Source organism: Ahaetulla prasina, chromosome 9 (genome assembly GCF_028640845.1).
Source record: "Ahaetulla prasina isolate Xishuangbanna chromosome 9, ASM2864084v1, whole genome shotgun sequence".
Taxonomy (NCBI): Eukaryota; Metazoa; Chordata; class Lepidosauria; order Squamata; family Colubridae; genus Ahaetulla; species Ahaetulla prasina.
The window spans coordinates 3,287,006-3,310,594 of NC_080547.1; the positions used below are offsets into that span (position 1 = coordinate 3,287,006).

The following is a 23,589-nucleotide window of genomic DNA, read 5'->3' on the forward strand; positions in this document are numbered from 1 at the left end:
TTTCTTTAGGGCTGCAACCAACGGCTTTTGAAAACCACATGCAGTTCCCAACTGTACGCCTCAAACTAAGAGCAAGGATCTCTTGGTTGCAGGAAATGCCTGTGAGAGTGATTATTTTATGCCTAAGAAAATGATAAATCGGGGGCATTCGATTTATATTTCCACTGAACACGCCAGGTGGACTTTTTCATTAACTTTTGCCTGCAAAATATATGGTGGGAGTGCCAACCTCCGCATTAATAAAATTAAACATTCTATATGCTTCTTGACCTTCTCATTCAGGGACAGCCCTTATCTCCTTCATTCTACTCATTGCTCAAGTACCGTGTTTTCCCAAAAATAAGACCCTGTTTTATATTTTTTTGAACCCCAAATTAAGTGCTTGGTTTTACTTTTGGGGAGCTCTTATTTTGGGGCGTGTGGAGCAAGATGGGGCTCCTCTTACCATCTTACCTGATTTCCAGTTCTGCATTTAAATATTTTCAGGGAGGGCTTAATTTTGGGGAGAGGCTTATTTTAGCACATGCACTCAAAAGCCCGATTGGGCTTATTATCAGGGGATGTCTTATTTTGGGGGAAACAGGGTACCAGACCTTTGCATAAAACCGTTTGTTTCCATTCAGTTAGAGGGAAGAACGAAAGAGGTTTTCCATGCTTGGCCTGTACCTAGAATTAAGGAGAAAGATGGTTCCAATTTAAAACAGGTGGTGGCAGCACATCAATTGAGAAAAAGTTAGGGTTTCTACCAAGGAGACGTGCTACAGAATGATTGTCCAATTAAGGAAAGGGGGCTAAGTGAACCGAAAACCACAGAGTGGAAGGAGTGACAGATTTTATTTTCCTGGACTCCAAGATCACCGCACATGGGGACTGCAGCCAAGAAATTAAAACACGCTTGCTCCTGGGGAGGAAAGCTATGGCAAATCTAGACAGCATACTAAAAAGCAGAGACATCACCCTGCCAACAAAAGTGGATATAGTCAAGTCTATGGTTTTCCCAGTTGCAATGTATGGCTGTGAAAGTTGGACCGTAAGGAAGGCTGAGCGCCAAAGAATTGAGGCCTTTGAACTCTGGTGTTGGAGAAGACTCCTGCGAGTCCCTTGGACTGCAAGGCCATCAAACTGGTCAGTCCTAGAGGAGATCAATCCTGACTGCTCTTTAGAAGGCCAGATCCTGAAGATGAAACTGAAATACTTTGGCCACCTAATGAGAAGGAAGGACTCCCTGGAGAAGAGCCTAATGCTGGGAACGACGGAGGGCAAAAGAAGGAGGGGACGGCAGAGAACGAGGTAGCTGGATGGAGTCACTGAAGTAGTCGGGCACGACCTCAAATGGACTCCAGAGGATGGTAGAGGACAGGAAGGCCTGGAGGAACATTGTCCATGGGATCGCGATGGGTCGGACACGACTTCGCAACTAACAACAACAACCAAACAGACGTGCTACAGAAAGATTGTCCAATTGAGGAAAGGGGGCTAGGTGAACTGAAAACCACAGAATGGGGTGATTTCTGAGCAGAAAAGTATAACCTTCAATACACCCCTGTTTATTATTATTTAGCAAGCTCTACTTTTCCTTTGATTGGTGGGCCAACTTTCCAAAGGAAGTTCCTTAGTTCCAAAGGGCATTATTTCTGTCCAAGTGCAATCTCATTTAGATATGGTTGCTGCTATAAAACTGGGCGCTTATCCCAGAAGATCCCTTGCCTTGACAAAGCAAAACATGATAAGGTTTACTCCTTAACCATTATCTTCTACCACTTATCTGCCTTCCCACTGACCACTTCTAGCCATCCCATCTGTGGTTCCTGAATAAGCAGGCACACTACTCAGCCCTTCTTTGCCTCTTTATATTTCAACATACAGTAGTGGCCAAAATTGTGGAAACCTTTTGGGAAAAATGTATTTTCTAAAACTAGCTAATAACATCACTTTTTTTTTTGGAGCAGTACCATAAAATTATATATCAAAGGAAAGATAATTTAATCAAGAATGTCATGCAATAACTTTTATGAAGGATTTGCTATTAGAAGAGCAGTTACAGCAGAAAGAAGAAAAGTGAAACATGTAGAAAAAAAACGAGATATACCAAAACGATCACCAGGTCAGTTAATACTTAGTTGGGTAACCTTTAGCATGAATTACGACCTTACAACATCTTCCCATGGAGTGAACCAAGTCTTTGAGTTCTGCAGCTCTTCTAATGTGAAACCAAGATTAAAGGACTGTTTCTATTAACTGGGTTGTATTGCTGGGTCACTTCTGACTAACAAGTTTCTTTAGTCGGTTCTATAGATTTTCAATTGGGTGAAGGTCTGGGCTATTCCCAAGCCATTCCAGCAGTGGAATAGGATTATCTTGAAACTTCAAAAAAAAAGTGGTGTTATTAGCCATCAAACCTCAAAAATACACTTTTCCCAAAAGGTTCCCACAGTTTGGCCACAACTGAAGTTTGACGTGTGAAAAAATTGCCGTGTTTCTGAAAACACAGCAATTTTCTCTAACAAGCTGACTTCTAGATCAGCCTCTCCCTCCTGCTCAGGGTTGCTGTTATTTCCACGCATGGGGATATGTAACAGCGGTGAGTTTCAGCAGGTTCTGACCAGTTCTGGAGAACCGTTAGCGGAAATTTTGAGTAGTTCGCAGAACTGGTAGTAAAAATTCTGACTGGCCCCGCCCCCATCTATTCTCTTCCTCCCGGGTCCCAGTTGATCGGGAGGAAATGGGGATTTTGCAGTATCCTTCCCCTGGAGTGGGGTGGGAATGGAGATTTTGCAGTATCCCTTCCCTTCTACAGAGGAATTATTGAGTCTGTCATTTGCACCTCTATAACTGTCTGGTTTGGTTCTGCAACCCAACAAGAAAAACACAGACTTCAGAGGATAATTAGAACTGCAGAAAAAATAATTGCTACCAACCTGCCTTCCATTGAGGACCTGTATACTGCACGAATCAAGAAGAGGGCCGTGAAAATATTTGCAGATCCCTCGCATCCAGGACATAAACTGTTTCAACTCCTACCCTCAAAACGACGCTATAGAGCACTGCACACCAGAACAACTAGACACAAGAACAGTTTTTTCCCGAAGGCCATCACTCTGCTAAACAAATAATTCCCTCAACACTGTCAGACTATTTACTGAATCTGCACTACTATTAATCGTTTCATAGTTCCCATCACCAATCTCTTTCCACTTAGGACTGTATGACTATAACTTGTTGCTGGCAATCCTTATGATTTATATTGATATATTGATCATCAATTGTGTTGTAAATGTTGTACCTTGATGAACGTATCTTTTCTTTTATGTACACTGAGAGCATATGCACCAAGACAAATTCCTTGTGTGTCCAATCACACTTGGCCAATAAAATTCTATTCTATTCTATTCTATTCTTACATGCCCACCAAGCCACATCACCAAGCCACACCCACAGAACCAGTAGTAAAAAAAATTTGAAACCCACCACTGGTATGTAATAATGGGTTCTGCCAGTTAGCTTCTTGCTCCAATGGGAGAGTTATCACAGTGGAGGTGGGTGATCGACTGGCAACAGATCCCACCTCCCCAGCATTCTGCTCCCGTCCTCCCCATCTTTTAATTGGGCCGTCGTTTTTTGGATCTTGTATTCAGTTATTTATGTTTTTAGTTTATATAATTTTGATTTTTTTTTTAATGATTGTAAGATGCCCAGGGTTACCTTGAAGTAAGATGGGCAGCCTGCAAATTTTTATAAATAAATATATATATTCTTCAAAGCTTAAAGAGGTGGAAAAAAGAAAGAAACCAGAGTGTAATAGAATAATACATTGTCTGGGAAGGACAAAGGCAGTCAACTAGTTCCATCTCGTGTGATTCTGTCACTTCCTCCCTAATTCCCCAGGGCTTCCTGTCTGAAGATGTTTACTTCAATCCTACTGTCTAATCCATCTCAGTCACTTCTCCTTAAAGTAGAAGAACAGGAGGCCTTGAGGCTCTGATGAAACACTTCTTTCTTCTTAGACTTCTAATTTCTTCTTCCTGGGCAAAGCTAGGCTAAGCTAGTGGAAATCCACCTCTAAGTTATGCCACAAGGATCAAGACCCAGTGGTCCTCATTTGGAAGAGAGCTACCACAAGGTCAAAATGATATCCGCAAGCCTTCCCTTCTGAGCCCAGCTAGGTGGCAACAACTCACTGACCTTGGCTGGTCCTCATGAAAGGAGGTAGGGTCACACCAGTTGACCACTTGGGTAGTGTTGTGGTCCGCCAGCAGCCTGCGGACCTGGTAGCAGAATCGGACAATAAGGAGGCTGGGAAGGATGATGGACCAGTCCTGGAGTCAGGGGAAAGCTCGGATGAGAGCTCTGCGTCGGAGGCAGAGAAGGGGCCAGGGTCATCTGGGAGCAATGCACGGACTCAAGAGCCTCCAGAAGTGGACAGCAGAGACACAGAGGAACAGGAGAAGCCTGTTCCTAGTGCATACATGTGAAGAGCTGCCAGAAGGCAAGAGCAGCTGAAGCAAGGACGACTCGGGAGTAAGGCCAGAAGATGATTGGCCCCTCCCATAAGGCTTAAAAGAGCAGCAACGAGCTGTTCTTTGTGGAAAAGCAACGTTGATTCCATTGCTTCTTGTCAGCGTCTCTTGAACTTTGTGGGGGTTTTGCCAAGAAAAGCCTTTGGCAGGTTGCCAAAGACAACAAAAGTTGGTGATAAAAGCCGAAGGACTGTTTATGAAGGATTTGTTTTGGACTAAATGAATTAATTCTCAACTGTTTTAATAAAATAAGTTTGTTCAGGCCTGAATTGTGTTCGGTAATCACTACTTGGGCCTCAGTCACAACAGGTAGGAAGCCATAGGGAAATCCCATGCACCAAGCTAGTTTGCAGTGTTATATGTCATCATCTTAAAAGGAGATGGTGACCCACTTCCTCATTACTCTTTTTAAAAAAATCTGTAAAGGTGTCTCTATCAGGCCCCCAAGAATTGAAGATGGCCTTTTTACCAGGGGTGAAATGCTCCCAGTACGGACCGGATCGCACGATCTAGTAGCGATGGGGACAGGTAGTTCGGAGAACCGGTAGCAAAAATCCCTGCCCCCACACCACTGCCCACACCTCATTGTTGCTCTTCATTGTCCCTGAAGCGCTGGGTGGTGATATAGCTGCCAACAGCCTTAAATGACTGCCGGGGCACTTCAAAGGGCCGCATTACAGCTGATCAGTGCTGTACGCAGCTAGTAGACCAGTGCCTCTATTTTTTGAAGAAGGTAGACCGGTGCCTGCCAAGAAAAGGCAATTGGTAGACCAGTGCCTCTCAGTAAAAGGCAATTGGTAGACCGGGGGCTTCTATTTTTAAAGAAGGTAGACCGGTGCCTCTCAGTAAAAGGCAATTGGTAGACTGGGGTCTCTCAGTAAAAGGCAATTGGTAAACCAGGGCCTCTATTTTTAAAGAAGGTAGACTGGTGCCTCCCAAGTTTTGTATACTTTATTATTTTTATTATTTATTATTATTGACCATACCCATTCAGTCACCTGACCACCAAGCCACGCCCACCAATTAAGCCACGCCTACAGAACAGGTAGGGAAAATTTTTAGATTTCACCTCTGCTTTTTACCCTCTCCCTCACTTTCTGTAAAGAACTCTCTGCTCCAAGAGTGCTCAGATCTCTTTTTGATTCCTAGGTTGGTGCAGCTGAAAAAGCCACCAACATCACTCAAGGTTGCTTCCTAAGTCAGAAGTGAATTGACTTGTCCAATGCTCTGGATTTGAAGAGCAAAACGTGTTTTGGATTTAAATCCTCCTCCCAGGAAGTACTTGTGAGGTTTGCATCTCATCTTTGCCTGTTGAAGCCAAAGTGCTGCTCCAAAGGGTGCCACAAAGGTGTTCTCCAATCTTCATCCTCCCTTTAATGACTTGCACTAAAGATGGACAACTCACAGTCGGTGTCCTAGACATAGCAACAAAGCATCTCGTTTGCAGCTCTCCAAGGGCTGAACATTTCAGATCTGATCATTTTATTGGGGGAAAGGATGCATCAGGTGAAAATATATACCGTAGGCACTTACCATATTTTTTGGAGTATAAGATGCACCTTTTTCCCCCCCAAAAAAGAGGGTGAAAATCCGGGTGCATCTTATACTCCGAATGTAGCCCCGCCCAGCTTCTCAAACGGAGGTTTCAGAGACTGAAAAAAGCATCAGAAATGGAGCTTTAAAAAAAAGCTCCCAAACATAGTTTCAGAAAAAAAGCCCCCAAACAGAGCTTCCGAAAAGAAGCCCCCAAACAGAGCTTCAGAGGCTTTTTTTCTGAAGTTCTGTTTGGAGGCTTTCAGAGGCAGAAAAAAGTTTTTTCTGAAACAGAGTTTCAAAGGCAGACAAAAAAGCAAAAAAAAAAAAAAAGCAAGGCACAGAGATCACAACCAAAGAACCTGTTGCTAAAATTCAACAGTATTCGTATTCAACAGTAGGGTATTCGGGAGGCCAATCCACCTACCAATCAGTTTTTTTCTTATTTTCCTCCCCAAAAACTAAGGCAGTGGTGAGATTCAAATAATTTAACAACCGGTTCTCTGCCCTAATGATTTCTTCCAACAACCAGTTCACCAAACTGCTCAGAAAGTTAACAACCGGTTCTCCCGAAGTGGTGCGAACTGGCTGAATCCCACCACTGAACTAAGGTGCATCTTATACTCCAGTGCAGGGGTCTACAACCTTGGCAACTTTAAGACTTGTGGACTTCAATTCCCAGAATACATCAGCCAGCAAAACTGGCTGAGGAATTCTGGGAGTTGAAGTCCACAAGTCTTAAAGTTGTCAAGGTTGGAGACCCCTGCTCCAGTGCGTCTAATACTCCGAAAAATATGGTATACAGATTAGCACCCTTTAACGCTAACCTCCCCAAACTCAGCCACATTTGCCTGTTGAAGAGGCTTCCGGGAGAATAACCAACTCTTTAGCTCCAAATTATCCCTTTCCCCCTTGAAAAACCTCCCCCAAAATCAGTTCTTCAAAAGAAGGACCAAAGGTAAGTGTGCCCCCGTCCAGTGAAAGACAGTGCCCCCCCCTCCAATTAAAGCTTACCAAAACAGAATGGTGTTTTCGGCTTTTGTTTGGGGGTAGCCACGCTGACCTGCAAAGAAAGCAAATGGAAATGGGCTGCTGATGTGTGGTTGCCTGCGTTGTTTGATCGTTGGTGGTTTTAGAAAGGAGATTGGAAGGCAAAGCGGGTGGCGTCAAGAGAGGAATTAGCCTGGAGTCCTTGGGTTCCCACAATCCAACCCCTCTGGAATTCTGTTAATTCTTTATCTAGCACCAATATAGTGCTGACTATTAGTTAACTAGATTCTTGCGTATAGGCACAAGCAATAAATCAGATTAAATGGAATTTAACAAGCGGTCCTGGCCTTTATGGATGCCCTGTGTACGGTCACTCACGCCCTCGTGACGTCTCGCCTGGATTATTGCAATGCTCTCTACATGGGGCTCCCCTTGAAGGGCATCCGGAGACTGCAGTTAGTTCAGAATGCGGCTGCGCGGGTTATAGAGGAGCCCTCGTGGCTCCGTGATGACACCTATCCTGCGCAGACTGCACTGGCTACCTGTGGCCTTCCGGTGCGCTTCAAGGTTTTGGTAACCACCTTTAAAGCGCCCATGGCATAGGGCCGGGCTACTTACGGGACCGCCTACTGCTACCGGATACCTCTCACCGCCCGTGCGCTCTCACAGAGAGGGACTCTCAGGGTGCCGTCAGCTAGACAGTGCTGCCTGGCGACGCCCAGGAAGGGCCTTCTCTGTGGGGGCTCCCACCCTCTGGAACGAACTCCCCCCAGGACTCCGCCAGCTTCCAGACCTCCGAACCTTCCGTCGCGAGCTTAAAACACACCTATTTATCTGCGCGGGACTGGACTAGTTTTTTTAAATTTTCTAATTTTAAATTTTTAAATTTTATAGGGGTTTTAATTGGTCTTAATATCTATATTATTTTAATAATCAGGCTTTTTGAATATGTTTTCTTAATGGTTTTCTTAATTTGTATATATATGTTGTTTTATTTGCCTGTGAACCGCCCTGAGTCCTTCGGGAGATAGGGCGGTATATAAATTTGAATAAATAAATAAATAAATAAATAAATAATAAATTTATGAATTTGAGAGCACAACATTCTCTCTCCTGCCAACATCAACATCCCAGTCCTCTTGCACCTAGAGAGGGTGGCCAAACTACTGCCACTAATTTAAGAAAGAATTCAGACTCTTAACAGAAGCCAATTACAGAGCGATGAGGTGAAAAAGCTGGAGACATCATTAACTCCGCACAAAGAACAGGTCTAGTGACCTAGGACTTCCTTTCTCCTCCGATTCTTCTTCTCCTCAAACTTATTTGCTCACTCTTTTTATCGCCTCTACGTCTACGGAGTTCATGGCAGGATAAAAATTGCAAAAATCAGTTCCAACAAATTCATGCGTGTTGGCCATTTAATTTTTTTAGCTTCACTACTACAGGCTGATCCTTAGCCATCAAACTGATGAAGAACCTCAATCTGAGGTAGTCAGGTTGAGGTTGCTCATGTTCTGACCCAGCTCCTCAAACACAACAAATCCTCTGAAGTTAACCCAAAGATTCCTTTATTAGGAGTGCCAGCAGCCCTGGCAAAACACAAGCTAACAAGTCCATCCATCTCAACACAAGCTAACAAGTCCATCCAGCAGAGAGAGGAATAGTTTGTCTGCCACATCTATTCCTCTCCGCCCCCTGCCTTTTATTCCCAGAGCTACGGTGGGGCTTCGCTAGCAGTGGTGGCTCTTCCGTCCCAAGGACTGGCCCATAGATTTCCACTGCTCTCCTCTCCTCTGCCTTCTGTGCATACGTGCATCTGGCACAGGACCCAGCTGTTCCTCCTCATCCTCATCCGCCACCTGCAGACCTGGAGGCTGTTGACTCTCCATCTGAGGGCTGATGGATGGCCCAGGCTCTCCATCTGTCTCTGTCTCTCTCTGCCAGCTGCATTCCCTCTTCCCCCTCGGAGCTCTCAGGTTGCCTTGATGCTGGCCCTGACTCCCACACCTCCTCCTCATCTGATTTGGCTGCTGGAGGGGCCAGCGGCTGAGAGGTCACAACAGCTCATCAAATGGATGGCTAAGGGTTAGCCCAATAATCACCTTTTCCAACAAATAGGTTTTATTAAGAAACATATGCACTTTTCCTATTGCTGCTTCATGCTTACTCAGCTCCATGACAGAAATGAAAAGACCTGTGCTCATGAGACACACCACCTATCCATTCTGGCCAAGCATTCTCCTTATTAATTTATACTGTATTTTTTGGAGTATAAGATGCACCTTTTTCCCCAAAAAAAGAGGGTGAAAATCTGGGTGCGTCTTATACTCCGAATGTAGCACCGCCCAGCTTCTCAAAAGGAGATTTCAGAGGCTGAAAGAAGCTTCAGAAACGAAGCCTCCAAACAGAGCTTCAAAAAAGAAGCCTCCAAACAGAGCTTCAGAAAAAAATCTCTCAAACAGAGCTTCGGAAAAAAAGCCCCCAAACAGAGCTTCAGAGGCTTTTTTTCTGAAGCTCTGTTTCGGAGGCTTTCAGAGGCAAAAAAAATGTTTTTTCTGAAACAGAGTTTCAGAGTCAGAAAAAAAAAAGTAAGGCACAGAACTCAGAACCAAGGAACCTGTTGCTAAAATTCACCTCTGGGAACAGCTGATTGGGGGTATTCCGGGAGGCCGATCCACCTGCCAATCAGCATTTTTCTTATTTTCCTCCCCAAAAACTAAGGTGTGTTAACTTATACTCTGAAAAATACGGTATGTTTGTTTGTTTATGAGGCAAAGAGGTGGAACTCTTTAAAAAAATCACGAAAAATAATTATGAGGACCAGAAATGCAGGGAAAACTTCAGGACTAAAAATAGGTTCCCGGGGCGGGGGGGGGAGGGGAGGGGAGGGGAGGGGGAGACCCAAAACTCTGTTTTAGCCTTACCTTAGAGATGTAGGTCAGTTGTAGAGATCCTACTGCTTTTGACCCTACAGCCAGATTCTGAAATAAAAGTAAAAAAATAAATAAATCAACTGTCCATCACAGGGACTGTTATCTAAGATCTATCCCTCTTTATCTAAGATCTATCCAGGGGTGAAATGCTACCGGTTCAGGCCGGTTCACCCGAACCATTAGTAAAAAAAATGCTTTTTTTTAAAAAAAAAAAGGTTATGATGATCGCGCAGCACAGCTGATTGTCACAGCTGATCGTCGGAACTTTTTAAAAACTTTTTTTGGTTAAAAAATGCTTTAAAAAGTAAAAAAAAATGTTGGCCATGCCCACCCAGTCACATGACCCCACCACCACCACCAAACTATGCCAACAGAACCAGTAGGGAAAATTTTTGAATTTCACCACTGGATCTACCCCATTTTATCTGCAATGTGAAATTATCTGGTCTAGAGCTGGGGTCTTCAACCTTGGCAACTTTAAGACTTGTGGACTTCAAGTTCCAGAATTCTGGGAGTTGAAGTCCAACAGGTCTTAAAGTTGTCAAAGTTGGAGACCCTTTGTCTAGAGCAGGGGTCTTCAACCTTGGCAACTTTAAGACTTTGGACTTTAACTCCCAGAATTCCTCAGCCAGCTTGGGAGTTGAAGTCCACAAGTCTTAAAGTTGCCAAGGTTGGAGACCCCTGCTCTAGAGTCATACCTTAACAACAACAACAACGAGTTGGAAGGGACCTTGGAGGCCTTCTAGTCCAACCCCCTGCCCAGGCAGGAAACCCTACACCATCTCAGACAGATGGTTATCCAACATTTTCTTAAAAATTTCCAGTGTTGGAGCATTCACAACTTCTGCAGGCGAGTCGTTCCACTGATTAATTGTTCTAACTGTCAGGAAATTTCTCCTTAGTTCTAAGTTGCTTCTTTCCTTGATCAGTTTCCACCCATTGCTTCTTGTTCTACCCTCAGGTGCTTTGGAGAACAGCCCGACTCCCTCTTCTTTGTGGCAACCCCTGAGATATTGGAACACAGCTATCATGTCTCCCCTAGTCCTTCTTTTTATTAAACTAGACATACCCAGTTCCTGCAACCGTTCTTCATATGTTCTAGCCTCCAGTACCCTAATCATCTTTGTTGCTCTTCTCTGCACTCTTTCTAGAATCTCAGCATCTTTTTTACATCGCTTGTAACATACTTGTTCTGGCCATTTATAGTCTTCTGAAACCATCATTGTAACTCTGGATCTAGGTACACAGCCCTTAATTTTCTCACCTCCAATAATCATTTTAACTATTTCTTTCAAAGAACTACACTGTGCACTCTTTAACTCACCCAAGGTTAAACTTATCTTCCCTAGCTAATCCGCAGAGAAAAATGAATAGAAAAATTGGAGTGCTATTGCCAATAAAGTTAAATTCTTTAACCAGTGTTTTTCCAACCCTGGCAACATTAAATTGGGTGGACTTCTACTCCTTTGGGAATTCTGGGGTTTTGAAGTTCAGCTATCTTAAAGTTGTCAACATTGAGAAACACTGATTTTTACACAATTCTCATTTTTCCACAGCAATGGTTGCTTAGAGTTGAGAATCCTGAGAATAGCAATGTAAACTATTTTCTGGAGCAGGTTAAAAATGATCACCCCTTTTTTCTGAAGATGTTTTACGGAGAACTCTGGGGGTTGGTCACCATTTTGCAAGTTCAGCTTTTGCAAATACAAGAACTTTTCTGTTCATTCCAGATTTTCCCCCCCAAAATACATAGGCTAACAGGCCTCTCTGAGGTATACAGTAGCGGCCAAAATTGTGGAAACCTTTTGGGAAAAGTGTATTTTCTAAGACTAGCTAATGACACCACTTTTTTGAGAGTAGTACCATAAAATTATATATCAATGGAAAGATGATTTCATCAAGAATCTAATGCGATAAAATTTTTGAAGGATTTGCTATTAGAATAGCAGTTATAAAGAAGAAAAGTGAAACGAGATATACAAAAACTATCACGATATCAGTTAATTCTTAGTTGGCTAACCTTTAGCATGAATGATGGCCTTACAACGTCTTCCCATGGAGTGAACCTTTTAGTTCTGCAGCTGTTATTATGTGAAACCAAGATCGAATGATTGCTTCTATTAACTGAGTTTTATTGCTGGATCACTTCTGACTAACAAGTTTCTTTAGTCGGCTCCATAGATTTTCAATTGGGTGAAGGTCTGGGCTATTCCCAGGCCATTCCAGCAGTGAAATATGATTATCTTGGAAGTCCCCCCCCAAAAGTGGTGATATTAGCATCAAACCTCAAAAATACACTTTTCCCAAAAGGTTCCACAATTTTGGCCACTACTGTATGTTCCTGTCTATTTTTTCTGAAACGGTCTGGGAAACCCCCCAAAGATAGAGTCATTGTCCATTTGCATAACTATAGAATCAACATCACTCACATAATTTTGCATCGTTTCAAATGAAATAAATAAGACTCAACGGACATCATTATGTCGATCACCAAATTACTGAAAGGAACAAATCATGCCAATTACATCAATTTGGATTTAATGGACATTTGGTTTTAAAAAGACACCTTTTGTATATGATCCATAAAATTAAGGCTTTACTATATACTGAAATACACATACCTTAGGTTTACTTCTGTTTTCTGGCATATAAATCACATACCTACATTATCTGTATGGTTATACATACATAAATATCTCTACCAGAGATAATAGGTTATGAACTCTGACACTTATCTGAATGTCCTATAAACATTGTAGACATGTTTAACTAAGCAAAGATCTATTTAACTGATAATCCTAGAGAGTAGGATTCAAAAGATAGTCTCCATTTGAAAAAGTGTCTGTTAAAACCATATGTCCATTAAATCCAAATCTAATTTGATGATTGACATAATGATTTGTCTTTTATGTTGATTCTATAGTCACGCAAATAGACAAACAAATGTATCATTTCGTAATTTTCCAGACTGTTTCACAAACAGTGGACAGGAGCATACATTCATTTTGAAGATGTTAAAGTTAGAACAATTAGTAAGTGGAACAACTTGCCTGCAGAAGTTGCAAATGCTCCAACACTGGAAATTTTTAAGAAAATGTTGGATAGCCATTTGTCTGAAATGGTGTAGGGTTTCCTGCCTGGGCAGGGGGTTGGACTAGAAGACCTCCAAGGTCCCTTCCAATTCTGATATTATTATTATTATATTATTAAGATTGAAGTACAGTTGTTATCTTTCGGTAATTTTGAGGGGAAAGACAGTTTGCACGGAAAGTCATTTACAATTTTTGAACCACAAGCATTAAATGCTTTCATGAGTCTGCAGAAATATCTGTAACTAGGCCTTAATTCCATGAGAAAGGTGAAAAACCATTTGCACCCATCTTATCTATCCCCTTAATAGCAACAGCACTAGCACTTAGACTTATATACTGCTTCACAGTGCTTTTACAGCCCTCTCTAAGGGTTTGCAGAGTCAGCCTATGGCCCCCCAAATCTGGGTCCTCATTTTAGCGACCTTGAGCCGGTCAGGATAGAACTCCTGGCAGTGAGCTAAATTAGCCTGCAATACGCATTCTAATAGATTATGATTGATAGATGATAGATAGTTAGTTAGATAGATAGATAGATAGATAGATAGATAGATAGATAGATAGATAGATAGATAGATAGATAGATAGATAGATAATGATAAAGGATAGATAGATGATAGATAGATAGATAGATAGATAGATAGAGAGAGAGAGAGAGAGAGAGAGAGATGATAGAGAGATAGAGAGATAGATATTAATAGATAGATGATAGACAGACAGACAGAATGAAAGACAGAGAGACAGAGAGAGAGAGAGAGAGAAGACATTGATAACAATAGCACTTAGATTTATATACCACTTCATCGTGCTTTTACAGCTCTCTAAGCGGTTTACAGTGTCAGCACCTTGCCCCCAACAATCTAGGTCCTCATTTTACCCACCTCGGAAGGATGGAAGGCGGAGTCAATGCTCTTAAATGAGGGTTTTTAGGAACTGAACAAAGCGCTTAGAGGGAGTGACTCACCTGAGGATTGTCCATGTACCACAAAAGGCTGTTGATTTTGGTATCCAGAATGAAATACCGACGCAGGAACTTCCCACAGGTTTCATTATCCTCAATATCCAGGAATCCGCAAATCCGATTCTGACGGTCTACATAAGGCATTCCGAGGCACTGCTAGCATCCCTCTGCAAAGAGAGGGACACACAGGGAGTGAGGGGCCAGGCCTTCTGCACACCAAGACATCTTGCACTGCCCTAGTTCTTTAAAAATACCCCCGAGCAGCTCTGTGGTCACGTGACCCACAGATAGCTTGACGCATTGTGTTACAACATAAAGTGACTTTTTCAGACTGAGCTTAGTGGTTAGAGGAATCCAGCCAACTGGGGGCTATTTAATAAACCATGAATAAGCAAAAACATTCTGTTCCTTATTCCTTGCTTAGGACTCAAAGCGGGGTGGGGAAGAAAAGGAAAGGAAAAAGAAAATCCACAAAGCAGTTTGCAAGTTGCTTCCGTGGGCCATATCACCATGTCAACTTCAGACAACAGACTGCTGAATTGGCCTTCAGATTTCATATTCAGTTTCTGCTTCCTCTAAGACTCTTCACATACAGTAGCGGCCAAAATTGTGGGAACCTTTTGGAAACAGTGTATTTTCTAAAAACTAGCTAATGACACCACTTTTTGGGGGAGTCGTACCATAAAATTATATATATCAATGGAAAGATAATTTAATCAAGAATGTCATGCAATAACTTTTAGAAAGGATTTGCTATTAGAAGAGCAGTTACAGTATAAAGAAGAAAAATAAAACATGTAGAAAAAACGAGATATACAAAAATTATCACCATAGAAAAAATGAGATACACAAACATTATCACCATGTCAGTTAATACTCAGTTGGGTAACCTTTAGCATGAATGACAGCCTTACAACGTCTTCCCATGGAGTGAACCAAGTCTTTTAGTTCTGGAGCTGTTACAATGTGAAATCAAGATTGAATGATTGCTTCTATTAACTGGATTTTAATGCTCGGTCGCTTCTGACTAACCTGTTTCTTTAGTCGGCTCCATAGATTTTCAATTGGGTGAAGGTCTGGGCTATTCCCAGGCCATTCCAGCAGTGAAATATGATTATCTTGGAAGTCCCCCCCCAAAAATTGGTGTTATTAGCCATCAAACCTCAAAAATACACTTTTCCCAAAAGGATTCCACAATTTTGGCCACTATTGTAACACAGAGGATGAAAAATCAAATCAGATTTAGACTGTAAGCAGGCTACAATATCTTTATTTATCACTCTTAATTCGGGCAAAGGCTGTTGATATTCCTATAACCCGGACAGAAATATGAACTATTTGTGCACTTTGTGCTGTTATCATTGTTTGCTGTTTAAAAAGCAAAAACAAAACGGCACATCAATTATAACTTGGCTTATAACTTTTCCTACGCTGGAAAGCAATGTCAAAATTCTTGACGCATGACATTTGGCAGAGTGGAGCCCACATATATTTGGAGTGCAGCTATGATGGGAAAAGCCCCTTAGCCTTGGAAGGAATAACATCCATTATTAGCTTTAATAATGGCTCTGCAACCCAACAAGACAGACACAGGTTTCAGAGGATAATTAGAACTGCAGAAAAAACAATGGCTACCAACCTGCCTTCCATGGAGGACCTGTATACGCACGAGTCAAAAAGAGGGCTGTGAAAATATTTACAGACCCCTCACATCCTGGACATAAACTGTTTCAACTCCTACCCTCAAAACGATGCTATAGAGCACTGCACACCAGAACAACTAGACACAAGAACAGTTTTTTCCCAAACGCCATCACTCTGCTAAACAATAATTCCCTCAACACTGTCAAACTATTTACTAAGTCTGCACTACTATTAATCTTCTCATCGTTCCCACCACCCATCTCCTTCCACTTATGACTGTATGACTGTAACTTTGTTGCTTGTATCCTTACGATTTATATTGATATTTATTGTTTCCTGATTGCTTATTTGTACCCTATGACTATCATCAAGTGTTGTACCTTATGATTCTTGATGAAGGTATCTTTTCTTGTATGTACACTGAGAGCATATTCACCAAGACAAATTCCTTGTGTGTCCAATCACACTTGGACAATAAAAAATTCTATTCTTTATTTTTTTATTTATTTATTTTTGTCACAACAATATATGTAAGTATCATACAGAAAGGTTATATAGTATATAAAGGTATAAGCATATATATATATATGAAGAAGAAAAGAAAAACAATAGGACAGGAACGGTAGGCACGTTTGTGCGCTTATGCAAGCCCCTTATGGTCCTCTTAGGAATGGGGTGAGGTCAATAGTAGAAAGTTTTTGGTTGAAGCTTTTAGGGTTATGAGAAGAGACCACAGAGTCAGGTAAAGTATTCCAAGCACTGATGATTCTGTTACAGAAGTCATATTTTGTGCAATCTAGATTAAAGCGGTTGACATTAAGTTTAAATCTATTGGTTGCTCTTGTATTATTGCAATTAAAGCTGAAGTAGTCTTTGACAGGAAGGACATTACAATAGATGATTCTGTGAGTTGAACTTAGGTCTTGTCGAAGGCGACGGACTATTCTATTCGATTCTATTCGATTCTATTCTTTGTCTTTTTTAAAAACGATTTTATAGTCAGACAAAGAGATACATTTTTGAAACTGTCTGAATAACTTTTAAAGAAAATAAACAACAGGAGCAGGGGAAGCAACAATAATCTGGATTTTGAGCCAGGCATGTGATATGAGTTTAATCCATATTCTCAAAAGTGCTCTTAACCTGTTGAGAAGGGATTAAAAATGGATATATTGTATGCTCCCTGAAGATACCAGCCTATGAGAACTCTTTTTTTTTTTTGCATTGCTTTCTTTTCTAAGCTTCCTTTAATAAAATAAAGGGAAGCTGGCATGCTACAAAGCAAAGTGCCAACATCTAGGTTACCACAACAGAGAAGTTGTTGGGAAGTGTTTTCATTTGGTCTCAATAACTATTATAGGTAAAGGTTCCCCTCGCACATACGTGCTAGTCGTTCCTGACTCTAGGGGGTGGTGCTTATCTCCGTTTCAAAGCCGAAGAGCCAGCGCTGTCCGAAGACGTCTCCGTGGTCATGTGGCAGGCATGACACAATGCCAAAGGCGCACAGAATGCTGTTACCTCCCCACCAAAGGTGGCTCCTATTTTTCTATTTTTTACGTGCTTTTGAACTGCTAGGTTGGCAAGAGCTGGGACACATAACGGGAGCTCAGTCCGTTACACAGCACTCGGGATTTGAACTGCTGAACTGCTGACCTTTCAATCGACAAGCTCAGTGTCTTAGCCGCTGAGCCACCGCGCCCCCTAATTATAACTATTATGGAACACAGCAAAAATATTTGGGGGTGTTAGGCAACCTCACTTGTTTATCTCCTGGTACATCAACGTTTTGGGGATCGACTAAGCCAGGGGTCTCCAACCTTGGTCCCTTTAAGACTTGTGGACTTCAACTCCCAGAGTTCCTCAGCCAAATCAAGAATATAATGCAATAACTTTTATGAAGGATTTGCTATTAGAATAGCAGCTATAAAGAAGAAAAGTGAAACGAGATATACAAAAATTATCACCATAGAAAAAAAATGAGATATACAAAAAGTCTTAAAGGGACCAAGGTTGGAGACCCCTGGACTAAGCTCAACATGGCAGCCATTTTGAGCAGCCATCTACCTAAGTGCTAGGAAAAATTCCACTCATTCCATTAAAATGCATGTGCTGTCCATATCTACTAACACTTGAGAGCCAGTGCGAGTGACTTTGGGCCAGTCACTTTCTCTCAGTCCATGAAGTTAGACGTCGGTGACAAACTGCTTAGTCACAATCAATGGATCAGATCTGGTTGATCTATAAAAAAGACTGAACCTTGCAGTTTTGGGGAAGAGGAGGGGAGGGAGGAGGAGGAGGAGGAGGAGGATAATGGAAGTGCTGGTTTGGGATCAAGAAGACTTACTGGTTCATGTTCTCTCACTGATTGTGGAATTCAAGGAGAGAGATATAGTACTGGCCAAAATGGTGGAAACCTTTTGGGAAAAGTGTATTTTTCAAGTTTGATGGCTAATAACACCCCCTTTTTTGGGGGGGGGAAGTTTCAAGATAATCCTATTCCACTGCTGAAATGGCCTGGGAATAGCCCAGACCTTCACCCAATTGAAAATCTATGGAGCCGACTAAAGAAACTTGTTAGTCAGAAGCGATCCAGCAATAAAACCCAGTTAATAGAAGCAATCATTCAATCTTCACATTGTAATAGCTGCAGAACTAAAAGACTTGGTTCACTCCATGGGAAGACGTTGGAAGGCCATAATTCATGCTAAAGATTACCCAACGAAGTATTAACTGATGTGATAATTTTTGTATATCTCGTTTCACTTTTCTTCTTTATAGCTGCTATTCTAAAAGCAAATCCTTCATAAAAGTTATTGCATTATATTCTTGATTAAATTATCTTTCCATTGATATATAAAATTTTATGGTACTATTCAAAAAAAAGTGGTGTTATTAGCTAGTTTTTAAAAATACACTTTTCCAGAAAGGTTTCCACAATTTTGGCCACTACTGTAATCAGCTGCCAAACACGTCTATCTAAGTAGAGGGTACTGTTAGTATGTTAAAATTTGGAGAAGGTCCACAATTAAATCATTGCTCTCAACAAAGCTTCCTGACTGGTCCTGAATAGATCACTAATAATTTCTTATTAGGAACTTCTAAAATCTAGCTACGGTTGTACTAAAATAACAGCAATTGAGGAGAGACGTTCCATGGCTACAGGATGGCATAAATCCCTCAAGACTATCTTGCCTTAACTGTTCTATCTGATCTCCCTGACTGAATGAGGTCAATACAATGCAACCTACTAACTTTCAGTCTTTATAAAATAATTTTTATTAAGCTTTAATTCTACAGAGGAATTATTGAGTCTGTCATTTGCACCTCTATAACTGTCTGGTTCGGTTCTGCAACCCAACAAGAAAAACACAGACTTCAGAGGATAATTAGAACTGCAGAAAAAATAATTGCTACCAACCTGCCTTCCATTGAGGACCTGTATACTGTATGAGTCAAAAAGGGGGCTGTGAAAATATTTACAGACCCCTCTCATCCTGGACATAAACAGTTTCAACTCCTACCCTCAAAACGAAGCTATAGAGCACTGCACACCAGAACAACTAGACACAAGAAGTTTTTTCCCGAAGGCCATCACTCTGCTAAACAAATAATTCCATCAACACTGTCAAACTATTTACTAAATCTGCACTACTATTAATCTTCTCATAGTTCCCATCACCAATCTCTTTCCATTTATGACTGTATGACTATAACTTGTTGCTGGCAATCCTTATGATTTATATTGATATATTGATATATTGACCATCAATTGTGTTGTAAATGTTGTACCTTGATGAACGTATCTTTTCTTTTATGTACACTGAGAGCATATGCACCAAGACAAATTCCTTGTGTGTCTAATCACACTTGGCCAATAAAAAATTCTATTCTATTCTATTAAAAACAAAAAGAAAAAAGAAAAGAAAAATACAAGAACAAAAAAACAAAAACACATTAAAAAGACGTAACAAACACAATATTGCATATTTTACAGCTGGCCATATTGGCGATGATATATAGTAACTTTCAGTTTTTCATCCACAGGTTGTTGAGGACAACTCAACGTTGCATTACCTTAAACACTTTTGGAGAAATGTGAGGAATCGGGGATCTTGTTCTAACTCTTCTAACGTTTGTGCAAGCTTCTTAAATCTTGTGATTAAGTACATCAACTGGTATAAATCCCAGTTAATGTTAGATGGTTTCTAAAGCAATAAGGATCCAGGATAGCGCGGCTGAAGGCTGCCTCAGTGAAATGCTCTCTAATGGTTTCTTTATTTTTAATTATTCTCTGCGACTCACTATGGATTTCTTATCATTTAGTGTTAAATTTATACCCTATGACTATCGTTAAGTATTGTAAGTGTTACTTGATGAAGGTATCTTTTCTTTTATTTATTATTTATTATTTAGATTTTTATTATTTAGATTTATGTTCACTGAGAGCATATGAACCAAGACAAATTCCTTGTGTGTCCAATCAGACTTGGCCAATAAAAAATTCTATTCTATTCTGTATGAATTCCTAGGCGAAATGAACATTCAGAATGGGGATGACTCAATTCATAGCCCTCACACAAGCCTTCCTCAACCCTCACTATGATGGCTGGGAACTTTGCAAGTTGCGGTCTGATGCAATTGAAGACTGCCCCTACACTCTACACGTTCTTATATTTGCATACTTATTTCCTAGAAAAGATGGAAGAATAAACACTTTCGATGACCTACTTCGAAGAAATGTTCTGCTAAAGGTTTACTCAGGCCTTTACTAAATCCCACAGGCCTTTTGTGGAAGAAAAATGAGAACCAGTAACCTGATGCGATGGGAGAGACACTGTGAGCCTGGAAAATCCCAAGAATTGTGGTTCCCCCGCAAATCTGCATGGCAGGAAGGCTTGGGAGATCTTGCAAACTTTCTCAAAGTTTGCAGGATGGTGAATACAAGGTGTCAGACTGTCTCTGATTATATTTAGGAAAGAAAACACCTTGACTTCATTTGAAAATAAAGAAAAGTACTTTTACTAAATACATCTGGACTACAGCCGTGTAAAGTTGAATCTGAGACAAAATATGGCTAACATCCCATATCCCCTCGTTAGTCCCTCCTCCCCACAAAAGGTCAGGCAGGGCTGGTCCAATGCCAGCTCCTTCTCACCCCCCCCCCGTGGTAATCTTCCGAAGGTCTCCGGCAGTTTATCATCTCAGGAATGCAGGGTGGGTTGGAAAGCCCGCGCGTCTGGCGTTCTTGCTGATTTCAAACCTTTCCTCCCCCCTCCCTTCTTCTTTTATGTCAGACGACACTCTTAAAGGGCCCTCTTCTGTTAACCTGAATAGGATAGTATACATCTTAAGTCTATGGCTATTTTACATTAACATAATGACATTGCAATCTAACTACTGGATACAAATTGCACACATAGAACACAAATAGAGTGACGGTTGGAGTGGAGGCTGACACAAGGTCACAATCAGAGTCCCGCACCCCTTGTCTGTGTACGCAGTGCGTGAGATGGTGACCATGGTGTCATGGCGCTCTTCCAGATTCTGACCCCGATAGACAAAAACAACCTATGATGCATTGCAGATTAAAATACCTATAGAGATGATTCTTGAGCAATGCTCAGCCCAGCTGACAGATTTTTAACCAGTACGACCAGACATAAATTTTACCAGATTCTGAAATAGCTTCACTGGTTGCCTGGTCACAGCGGAGCTCTGACCCTTTGAAGTTTTACATGGCTTGCACACAATTCCAGGTGTGTCTCTTTGCACCTTCCTACTATAACCTGCCTTACAAGCTTCAGAGGAGACTCTGGTGCATGTAATCTTGCCAGGAGATTTCACCATAAGACCTCTTCTCTGTGATGGCCACTGGACTACAGAGGGTTCGTTCCAGAGGTGAAATCCAGCAGGGAAACCTATAGGGGACCAATCCTAGGTCTCTCGCGACTATGCAGTGACTCAAGTCCCTGGATCCCTTCTCCTTGCCTGGCTGGTAGTTTCCCAACGCAAACTCAAACCCACCGGCTGACTGGCAGCCAGAGGGCAAGTCCCTAAGAAAATTCAAGAGAGTTTCCCCTTTCTAAAGGAAATTTTTGAAAATCTATTATTAGGCTATCCCTAAAACTCAGGGGAAATGTAAATTAGTCATTTTTGCTTTTCTAAATTATACAATAGCTGTTTTCGGTTTGGTTTGGTTTGGTTTGGTTTTTTGTTTTAGTGTTTTCATTTTTCTTTTCCATGTCTGGAGTTTCTCAAGGAATCCTTTTTCATCCTGGTTCAGTAATTCAGAAAGCAGAATGAGCACTGTCAATTTGAATGCGATATGCCGAACAGAGTACAGAAAATGCACAGATCTGAATATGCAAATGCAAAGGGAGGAGACAAGGCAAAAGGTCAAGTGTGAAAAATGATCATAAATCACTTTTTTCAGTGCGGTTGTAACTTCAAATGGTCACCAAGTGAACTATCTGAATTATTTCTTAAAGCAGATCAGTGGTTGTTTGAAGCAAAAAAAATCCCAGTTTTTTAATAGCAAATGAAGAAATTTTATGTCCAATACCTTCCTGGTAACCAGATTTTTTTTTTACTGTATTTAAATACATAAGTCGTATACTGTCACCCTGCCTATTTAACTTATATGCACAGCACATTATGAGAAAGGCAGGGCTAGATTAATCAAAAGTTGGAATTAAGATTGCAGGGGGAAATATCAACAACCTCACCCTAATGGCAGAAAGTGAAGAGGAACTAAAGAGCCTCTTGACACAGGTGAAGAAGGAGAGTGCAAAAGTTGGCTTGAAACTCAACATTAAGGAAACTAAGATCATGGCATCCAGCCCTCCCAATTCCTGGCAAATAGATGGAGAAGAAATGGAGGGAGTGACAGATTTTATATTCCTGGGCTCCAAGATACATGTGTTCTGTCTCCTTCCCCACTTCGGAGTAACGAGCTGGCCTTCAGCCAGTGGATTCACGGCTGTTATCAGTCCTGGCACAGAAATCGCAGCTGCTTGCCAAAGTTCAAACAAATGACTCGCAGGATAAGACTTCAGCTCTCTTTGAAACGGTTCAGCTAATCTTTTGCTCCCCATGGAGTGCGAGCAGTCCCAAAGCTCCTTATATATCCTGTGGGGTGTGGCTCCTGCCCCACCCTTCCCTTTGATGACGCCGCCTCTCTAATCTTCTGAAGCGTGGGTTAATCCAAGCTTGATTATTATCAGCTGGGTCTGACGGCGTAGCCTGAGGAAGGGAGGAATCAGGGGATGACGGCCTCATTACGTCTTCCGACTGGCCTGGTTCTGGCTCCTGGGGCTGGGCCAAAGGCATCGGTGCTCCCGAGGTAAGCCTTACCGGCCCTTCCCCCTCACTCTCGGAGTCACTTTCGGGCATGGGGCCAGGTTTGGGGGCTGGAGTCACAACAACATGGTACATAGGGACTACAGCTAAAAAATTAAAACACGCTTGCTCCTAGGGAGGAAAGCTATGGCAAAGTTAGACAGCATACTAAAAAGCAGAGACGTCACCCTGCCAACAAAACTGCTTATAGTCAAGGCTCTGGTTTTCCCAATTGCAATGGATGGCTGTGAAAGTTGGACCATAAGAAAGGCTGAGCGCCAAGAATTGAGGCCTTTGAACTCTGGTGCTGGAGAAGACTCTTGCGAGTCCCTTGGACTGCAAGGCGATCAAAAAAATCAGTCCTAGAGGAGATCAACCCTGACTGCTCTTTAGAAGGCCAGATCCTGAAGATGAAACTCAAATCCTTTGGCCACCTAATGAGAAGGAAGGACTCACTGGAGAAGACCCTAATGCTGGGGAAGATGGAGGGCAAAAGAAGAAGGGGACGACAGAGAATGAGGTAGCTGAATGGAGTCACTGAAGCAGTCGGCGTGAGCTTCAGTGGACTCCAGAGGATGGTAGAG

General features: G+C 41.7%; 1 protein-coding gene across 5 annotated transcripts in view; it reads right to left on the bottom strand.

Moving 5' to 3' along the window:
• PLEKHA2 (pleckstrin homology domain containing A2) overlaps positions 1-23,589 on the bottom strand; it is a 115,725-nt gene that overhangs the window by 50,747 nt on the left and 41,389 nt on the right. For 4 of the 5 annotated variants that reach the window (XM_058194486.1, XM_058194488.1, XM_058194489.1 and 1 more), the window contains exons 2-4: positions 14,027-14,190; positions 9,965-10,021; positions 7,065-7,113 (exon numbers count right to left, since the gene is read on the bottom strand). In XM_058194486.1, coding sequence (XP_058050469.1) covers positions 7,065-7,113; positions 9,965-10,021; positions 14,027-14,167 — 247 coding nt within the window. In that variant the 5' untranslated portion in view covers positions 14,168-14,190. The remainder of the gene's footprint in view (positions 1-7,064; positions 7,114-9,964; positions 10,022-14,026; positions 14,191-23,589) is intronic. The other variant, XM_058194485.1, reaches the window with a different exon arrangement.